Source organism: Protomyctophum parallelum (assembly GCF_964188405.1).
Source record: "Protomyctophum parallelum genome assembly, chromosome: 13".
Taxonomy (NCBI): Eukaryota; Metazoa; Chordata; class Actinopteri; order Myctophiformes; family Myctophidae; genus Protomyctophum; species Protomyctophum parallelum.
In genome coordinates this window covers 35,362,788-35,372,316 of record NC_139708.1, presented here as the reverse complement: position 1 = coordinate 35,372,316, position 9,529 = coordinate 35,362,788, and the positions used below count along the sequence as shown (strand labels likewise).

The 9,529-nt window shown below is 40.0% G+C and overlaps 1 protein-coding gene across 2 annotated transcripts in view; it reads left to right on the top strand.

Moving 5' to 3' along the window:
• Positions 1-1,244: 1,244 nt before the first annotated feature.
• Positions 1,245-9,529, top strand: part of slc6a16a (solute carrier family 6 member 16a) — a 37,445-nt gene continuing 29,160 nt past the window's right edge. Inside the window, exon 1 of one of the 2 annotated variants that reach the window (XM_083779564.1) lies at positions 1,245-1,474. In XM_083779564.1, the coding sequence (XP_083635690.1) occupies positions 1,472-1,474 (3 nt within the window). In that variant the 5' untranslated portion in view covers positions 1,245-1,471. Of the gene's footprint in view, positions 1,479-9,529 lie in introns of both variants that reach the window. The other variant, XM_083779565.1, reaches the window with a different exon arrangement.

Genomic DNA, 9,529 nt, shown 5'->3' with positions numbered 1-9,529 from the left:
AATATTATTGGTGGCAGTTGGCTCTGCAATCTACTGTAAGTATTTATTCAAGGTTGATGGTCAACACTGTATCTCTGATAAAAGTGAGTCAATGCAAAAACAATGTGCATTAGGCTTTAGGCAACACCTTTTGGAACACAGATAAAATGGAAAGTTTTAGTTTGTCCTGGATTTGTAGCACAGCTGCGCCCTCTGTTGGACTTGCTATGAACTGTTTAGATAAATGCTGGCAAAGTTTGGAGGATTGAACATAAGCATGATCATTGATTTCCAATTTCCCCTCATATAAATATATCCTAAATATTAGGTATATATGTCTACTTACTTCTGTCACCCGCTTTGATTCTTCCAAACGTTTGAACTTTGAACTCGCATGGGCCCTGTTTCTGATACAAGCGCAGTAAGAAGATGATGCATAATAGATAATAGATACTATTAATAATAATTGGTAGTCTTTGCGCTTGCCAAATAGAACAGAGCTGAGAAGGCGTCGCATCCGTGTTGTTTGATGTGTTCTTTTTGGCAAGCGACAGTCCTCCTCGTGGGAAGTATAAACACAAGGCGTGCACGTAGGTGGGGTTACGTGGGCTGGGCGGGGTGGAGAGGAGAGCCTCAGGGAGCCAACAACATCATTCCTGCTGCGTGAAAAGTTCTATAATAATAATAATAATAATAATAATAATAATAATAATAATAATAATAATAATAATAATAATAATAATAATAATAATAATAATAATAATAATAATAATAATAATAATGATAATAATAATAATAATAATAATAATAATAATAATAATAATAATAAGAGGAAGAAGAAGAAGAAGAAGAAGAAGAAGAAGAAGAAGAAGAAGAAGAAGAAGAAATAAGCAACGAAAGTCAATGCGTGGGAAATGTGTTATTTATTTCTAGACTAATATCGATGTAATAAATATCCTCGAAACACAACAAAGCATGCATTCATAATCATAGCCCTAAAACGGTGTAAACCCCACGATTGGCGTGTGGGCGTAAAAAAAAACCATGCAATTCTATCTGGTAAAACATTTTCGCTAAAATCACTGAAGTTGTCAAACTGTTTAGTGTGTGTGTGCCAGTCAAATCCACACTGCAAGAGTGCGTGGTCGTGGGGCCGTGCATGGGGCACAGGGGCAGGGCGTCAAAAGTTAAGACGCAACACCCCCATGTCTCCATTGGCCCTGGGTTTCATCTCAGTTTACACAGATTGACGACAGCAGTTCGGTGGTCCCGTCCGGCTGCAGCTCAACAACGTGGCGTTAGTTAGTTAGAGGTCCACTACTACTAGACTTCTGTTGACGTGCAGTAGTAGGCCTATACACAAAATAAAAGTAAAGACAATACACAAACTTCTCTGCTAAATCGGTGTAACGGGAAGGAGAGGGACTGGGAGTGGTGGGAGGCGAAGCCAAATCCAGACCACTGGAAATTGTATCCCCTCTGACGACTCAACATGGTACGTTTATGTATCCTAACTTTGACACATATGGTGCGCATGCATGTTCATGATTGTTTTCTAAATAGTGTGTCCATCGTGCAGTTACGTACACGTTCTAATTCCATTGCTTTTCTTGATTGATTGGAAACGTGATGGAATGGAAACAACATTTCCCAACAACACGTGAACGAACACACATTTGACAAGGAACTCTGTGTATTGTAAAAGGTCACATCTAGGTTGCGGTTATTATCTGTTGGCTTGAGTGTCTTCATGTCTCCTAGACTCCTAAATCACAATATGTTATTTTGGTGTTGTTTTCTTTGTGCTACTAAAATCCCACGACTTATTTTATGCTTAAAAACTCAGCTGCCTTTTAGTGCAATGTGAGGTTTTTCTCCAATAGTTTATTTTAATTGTTTTCAAATTTCAAAATGGTTTAATTATCTATCAAAAATAAAATGTAACGGCGTGCGGTAACTGTTTTGGCAATGCACACACCAGACATCACTCACACCAGGGGCTCACAGTCGCACAGCCATCATTCTGTCATTGCTGAGAGTTTATTGTAAAGTTATTATGCAATACTCCGTGTGGGGGTACGACAGGGGGCTGAGGGGGCACTGCTAGTGAAAGTGAATGTTACTGTTGTCGATGCATCAGTGTAGAAAGGGCTGTAGTGTACAAGTCTTACAAAGATGCAGTAGGCTGCCTATAGTGCCTACACATGTGATGTAGGCTACATCAGGTCTACTCCATTTTACTATAACACGTGTGTGTGTGTGTGTGTGTGTGTGTGTGTGTGTGTGTGTGTGTGTGTGCGCGCGTGTGTGCGCGCGTGTCCTATACCTCCCTAATGTTTTCGTTAACTTGTGCTACTGCTAATGTGTTTGTTTCTATTTCATTGGTATTATATGCAAATGATCGGGGGTTTATGTTCGTTCAGTGATAGCGATAGCCCACCTTTATAACAATTATGTTGTTATAGGGCAGGGGTAGGCAACCTGTGGAGCCACATGTGGCTCATGTGGCCCTCTCCCGTGGTTCCCAGTTGCTACGGCAAAGTATGAAAAGGAATAAGAGGTTTTCTTTTGCTTTGCTTTTCTTTCTTTTTTTTTTCCTTTTCTTTTTTTATTTTCTATTTTTTACATTTAATCATAATTTATTATTAAATTTGTAGTAGCCTAGGCATAAAGTTATTCTTTCATTTTGATATTGCAAAACAATGTTGCCTATACACCAGATAAAAATAAGAATCAAATTTAATGAAGGAAAATAGAATAGAAGAATGTATTCATGATAAGACAACTATGTTTGTTTTCACCACCAATGCTGCTGTCTTACTGGTACAGTATACTTGACATGCTTTGAGAAATTAGCACACAAATAATTAAAGTTTGCTTTATTAAAGCAAACATATTTTGCGGCTCCAGATAGAATTGTAATATGTTTTTGGGACAAAAATGGCTCTTCTGATAATAAAGGTTGCCTGCCCCTGTTATAGGGGCACGGTGGCACAGTCGGTACTAGTGCTGTCGCCTCACAGCTAGAAGGTCCTAAGGGCATGTTCTCTCCTCTGCGTCATCAGTGCCCATACTCAAGGCGGGGTTGGCGAAAGGGCCTTTCTGTGTGGAGTTTGCATGTTCTCCCCGTGTCCCCTAGGGGTAGGTACCCTCACAAAAACATGCAGTAATCCTGGTCTCTATACTGCCTCCCCCTGGCAAGCCAGGGCTCCTGATGGAGAGGAAAGGAACTGGTCGGAATAACGTGTTCCTTCTACACGCTACGTCCGGCCGGGGAAACTCCTCTGTCAGGTGAAAAGAAGCAGCTTGAACTCCTCATGCATAGAAGGAAGCATGAGGTCAGTCCACTGCCCCCAAGTTGTCAGAGATTACATTAGATAATTGACACTGGGTGAAAAAATGGGTGGCAAAATCGTGGGATAAAAATATTGTTGTTGTTTTCTGGATTGTATTGGAGTTTATGGGAGGATTAATATGGAATGATTCGTATTTTATGGAGCGTGGTAGTGAAATTATTTGTTTAATAAAATAGAGGTAACAGTATTTAGCTTTCATTTGCTGTGAAATTCATTTTTAAAATATTGCATATTATGGAATGGCTATCAAGAGGATTAAAAACAGTTTTTTGCTTCCGAATTTTCCCCCTACCTTTATTCTGGAGCACTACAATGTGTTACGTTACCATGCTTTTTATGAATGTTCTCGGGTTTAAAAGAACACGCCCATAACACGCCCCCTCGCTATTGTAAGTTTTTCTGTTCAGTACAGTAAGTACACATTTTACATGTTTGGTTTAAATATTGCGAAACATATCACTGTCCAAACAGTATGGATGGAGTACTCTATAGTCAATAGAATATATGGTCAGGCTAATATGCGCAGTTCGAGATGCTGCTAAACTTTTTACACATTATGTGCTTTAATTTATTGCCTCTTTATTGCCTCTCTACCTCCAACCAGGTAACATATGTTTGGTGCTACTTTAACAAGGATGTGGTTGTCTAAATTCGTTTCACTACAGTGGCAGTATATTACAGGCAAGACAATTTGCATGGAAAGACAATGTGAGAGACTGTACAGCGTTTTCAGACATGCCTTGGCAGTAAAGATTCTGGTAAGATGATGCGGGCCCTAAATTGAAGCCATGATGTGAAACAATGCTATTGATGTGCTATTGATAATTGAGGATTATGATTACATTGTGTTCCCTTTCAGTTAATTCACTATCATGAGACACAGGCTTGGGCACATCTCCTGAAAAGTTGCCAACTCTCATGACTCATGAGAGAAATAAGCCTCCAAAAACAAGCCAAATCTTGCAAGAGAAATACCAGTAAGCCAAATATCACCTTGAAAAACAAGCCAAAATCACTAGATCCCATTGCGAAAACAAATTGGCCAATATTTTGGCCAATGTTACCCACCAGAATTGGGATACTGGGGTTCTAAATGGTAGATTGTGGCGGAGGCACCAACCTGCTCATTGGGAGTAGTTAAGAGTTCGCTGCTAGCCTATCACACATGTTTTGGTCATGCCCTAGACTGGTGGACTTTTGGACAGCCATATTTCAATCATATTCTGACATATTGGGTGTACCTATCCCACCCAACCCGTTAACGGCCTTGTTTGGTATTCCCCCAGGGACTAACACTCCCCCACACCTTAAAAGAATAATGTCCTTTACTTCTCTTTTAGCCAGACGTCTCATACTCCTGAAATGGAAACAATTTTCCCCACCCACACATAACGGATGGATAAAGGACGTACTATTCTATCTTAAACTTGAAAAGATCAGATTCGCACTTAATGGCTCCATGACAACTTTCCAGCAAACATGGACGCCCTTTGTCGATCACGTAAGAACCCTGACAGTTGTCCCAGAGATGAGCGATATTTGAAATATTACTATACTATTACTATTACTATTACTATACTATTACTATAAATATTACTAATATTAACTATATAATGGTGAACGCATTATGCCTATGCATTGCATATGCTTCGTGCAAACCGGTGGCTGCGCGCACACACAGGTGGTCCCCCCCCCCCCCCCCCCCCCCCCCCCCCTCTCCTCCTTTTTTTTTTTTTTTTTTTTTTGTTGTTGTAATTTTCTGTATTGTCTCTGCATTGGGGAAGAGTGGGTGGGCTCAGGGGGTGGACGGGAGGAAAATGAGGGGTGCCTTAAGATCTACGTACTGTATTAACAAATGTATCTGACAGTGACATGTATAAGGACTCCACATGGGAGGGGAAAAAATGTAAAAAACCCAATAAAAAGATATTTAAAAAAAAAAAAGAGTTTGGTGTCTTTCTCAAAGACACTTTGACAATAATCCAGGGTGAGCCAGGGATCGAACTGGGAACCTTCTGATTCGCAAACCCCTGCTGCCCCATAGTTGTCAATAGTTAGCAAACTCACTGACAATGCAGAGCTTGTAGATCAGCTATTATCAAAAAGGTACGTTTACTTTGATAATATCTTGATTGGCAATACCTTTGTATTTAACTCAAGTCAAATTATGAATATAGGCCTTTTACTTGTAACAGATTACTATTGTGGTATTGCTACTTTTACTTAAATATAATATCTGAGTACTTATTCCACCACTGTTCAATACAAATCACCCGGCAACTACCGCCCTATTTCTATTCTAAGCTCCATCTCGAAAGTGATGGAAAAAATAGTCTATGAACAGGTTGAAAAGTATCTTGCCACTAATAAATTGCTGTACGAGTTCCAATCTGGTTTCAGAACATCCCACTCCACTGACACATGCCTCCTCTATTTGAGCGACCACATCAAACACAAGGTGGATGCTGGAAAATACTGCGGCATGGTCATGCTGGACCTCCAAAAGGCTTTTTACACTGTGAACCACTCCATACTGGTTAACAAGCTTAAAGCTATTGGTTTTGATAGCACATCAGTGAGCTGGATGCAATCCTACCTGGAGGGGAGAGAACAGATGGTGGAGGTGAACGGAACACTGTCCCCCCCCCCCTCCCAGTGAGCTGTGGCGTCCCACAAGGAAGCATACTAGGGCCTTTACTGTTCCTAATATATGTTAACAACATGACATCAGCTTGTGACTGCAACTTGTTCCTGTTCGCAGACGACTCAGCACTGCTGGTCTCGGACAGGAACAAACTGCAGGTTGAAAAGACCCTCAGCTCTGAACTCGGTAGAATCTGCACCTGGCTCGCTGATAACAAACTATCAATAACAAAACTGAATCCATTCTCTTCGGATCAAATAGTAATCTCAGCAAGGCAGATGGCTTCTTGATTAGAGTGGGTGACAACATTATCACACGGAAAGATGAAATTACCTACCTAGGTTCCATCCTGGAGGCCAATCTTTCCGGTGATAAAATGGCCACCAACGTAATCCAAAAAAGTCAATCAAAGAACAAGATTACTTTACAGGATCTCCTCACTGGTCAACAAAAACACCTTGAAGACCTTAACAGGAGCCCTCGTACAAGGTTTCTTTGACTATGCATCCACCTCTTGGTACCACAGCACCTCAAAGGCCCTTAAAACAAGGCTCCAGACCTCCCAAAACAAACTGGTCAGGCTCCTACTTGGCCTCACCCCCCAAACCCACCTCACCCCTGCCCACTTTGACAGGCTGGGATGGCTTAGGGTCGACAACAGAGTACAGCATCTTGCAATGGGTCTGGTCCACAAGATTCGATACACCACTAAGATACCCATGTACCTGTCTAAATACTTCCTTAATGTAAACGAAGTCCACACCCACAACACCAGAGGGAGTGCAACAAACCATGTACAACCCAGATTCGGCACAAACAAGGGACTAAATTATTTTCGCTCCTATGCCACCAAAATGTGGAACGCCCTACCAACAGTCATTAAGACATGTGAATCTATTCCCTTGACTCCTTCAAAACCGCTCTCAAAGGGCACCTACGGATGGCTGCAATTCGAAACTGGCCTCTGTAAAATCTGAATCCCCCCCCCCCTTTCCCCTCACTGTATATGTATCTTTTCCCTTTTCGCTTCCTATATGATGAATTCCTGTTCTGTTATTTAACTACATAGAAGTGTCTATTTGTATGTCTTTAAATGTTTTGATGAATTGAACAATGTGGACACTGTTGTAAACAAGTGTAATGCTTAATTGGGTCGTCCACTCACAGTTAACAGTCTTTGTATTGAGTTTGTGCTTGAAATGTACTGTAATTCTACAAACTGTTAATAAATATTTCAATCAATCAATCAATCACATCTAGCCTACATTGTTGAGCCTTGAGTATGAAGCAGGGGTGCTAGATTACACCAGGACGTGGATGTAAATTAAGGGGAATAAAGAGAAGTGGGCCTAGCTGGCAGGACAACTGGGCTGTTACGTTTAATTGAGTATACTAAATAATAATTGTAGTAGCCTTGTATTATTCCACACAAACGACATGCGGCGGGTGGCCGTCTTGCCTAGGAAGCACTCTTTATTTTTAAATTTACAGCACTGTGTCACAGAACCAGAGGTGGAAAAAGTACTCAAGTAAAAGTATCAATACTGCAATGTAGAAGTAAATGTCTGATGTTCAAAATATAAAAGTACAAACGTATTGGTTTCAAAATGCACTTAAAGTAACACAAGTAAATGTACTCATTGTGCAGAATGTCCCATTTCAAGTTTTCAAATGTATAAAAATCTTGTGAAAATACAGATCTACAAGCGCACAATGTCTCGCATGGTGCGACGCATTGATGGATCGGCTATTTTCAAATGGAAATAACAAAATGAATAGGGCTGAAGAGGTTAAGTATCGACCAGAGCTCGACAGTCTCTACTAGTGTCGCTGATTGTCTTCAACATATAATGCCTAATCTCACAAATTGCTTGTATACAGTGAGTATAGAGTTCTTCCATGGTTAGTTGGTACTACTTTAATGCTAGCCTTTTCTGTCTGAACAGCTACCTCTCAGCTTGGAGAGCCTACCTTGATAATTTGTTCAGCAGTCAGCCTTTAACATTGTTAATGTTAAAGATATCATGCCAGTGTGTGAGCTCTTGCTTTTATCTGTGCTTTCTACTTCTATGTGGTACAGGCTTTGTCTTTAGCTGCTGTTTGACTATCAACTTTCAACACTTTCATCTTCACAACCACCAACTCAAAGACAAGCTCCAGATTGTTGTCTGCACTGCTTAATCATTCATCAGTCGTCCTTCATGAGGACAAAGAAATACAGAGGGAGATTGAAAGTCTTGCAACTGACCATTTCCACGCAAGCAAGCAACCATGTGTACCAAGCATATTCCTATATGGGATTATTTATTTCAGTCCTATAACATTAGAAAAAAAAAAAACCTATTGAACTACTTTTAAGAACCAACCACTGTTACGTCACGTCTTCTCACTGTTGCATAGCTTAATCTAAAAGATTGTGAACTTGTATGATGAAATGTTTTTCTAGGGATAAAGATACAATGTCTGTGCTCCAGCAAGTGAGGAGTGGTGCATTGCAACTTTAAACATTTTCCTCATGCAAAAAGACATTTAAAATCAAACATTTTCAAAAAATAATGAAAATATTCATGGCCAAGCTCAAAATACACCACTATGCAAGGTGTTATGAGCTTGTAGATCAACTTTGAAATAGTGGTTAGGTCGTGTGTGTGTGTAAATAAGTGCATATGTGGATTTGTGATAAGTGGATGCATGTTCAACTAACCGCAGTTCGTAATAGCCTATTATACTCATTATTATAAATGTCTAATAAGATAATACTATAAGAATATATCTAATGTGGCCCTTGTACAAATTGTGTACAACAGTACAACAGTATTTTAACATTATTATGAAGCCCCAGGTTGGAGTGTAGAGCTCAGGATTACATTAGATTAGATCATTTACACTGGGTAAAAAAATGGGTTACAAAATCGTGGGAAAAAATTATGAAAAGAAACATTATTATGATGTTCTTTACACACGGTGGCATAAATATCGGCGGTGCAACTGGTGCACCGCTGGTCAGATGCTGTGGGGTAGGTTCTAGGCATAAGCAATATAAGCTTGGGGCCACAACTACAAAGGGGGCCACACCACATACTAGTCTTTTTTATGTCCAATGTATTTGCATTTAAGTTCATAAAGTTAACATAAGAACATATACCGGTAAATGTATTTGAAATTAAATAAAATTTTAAATGTTCAGGATTCCAATTCAGAAATAGCTAAAAAATAATTCAAGATTAAAAAATAGCAATAATTGCAGATCTACGAGCTCAAAACGCGTCAAAGTTTGAGCTGTAGATGCGCCCTCCCTGATATGTGTAGTTCTTTATAGATCTAGTCTCTTAACTTTGATCTCAAAATTGAAGCATTTTCATCGCAAACTTACTTTTTTCCCCCTGGAGCCCAGGGGCACATAAAATAATCTTGCATAGGGCCATGCACGGATTGGCTCCGAAAATCGGCCCTGGCATTTGTGGTCTTCACCGGCCCTATGACGTCATTATGTCAAAACCTCGGCCACTAAATGTGGACATATCCCATTACTTTTGGACATACTGTATAG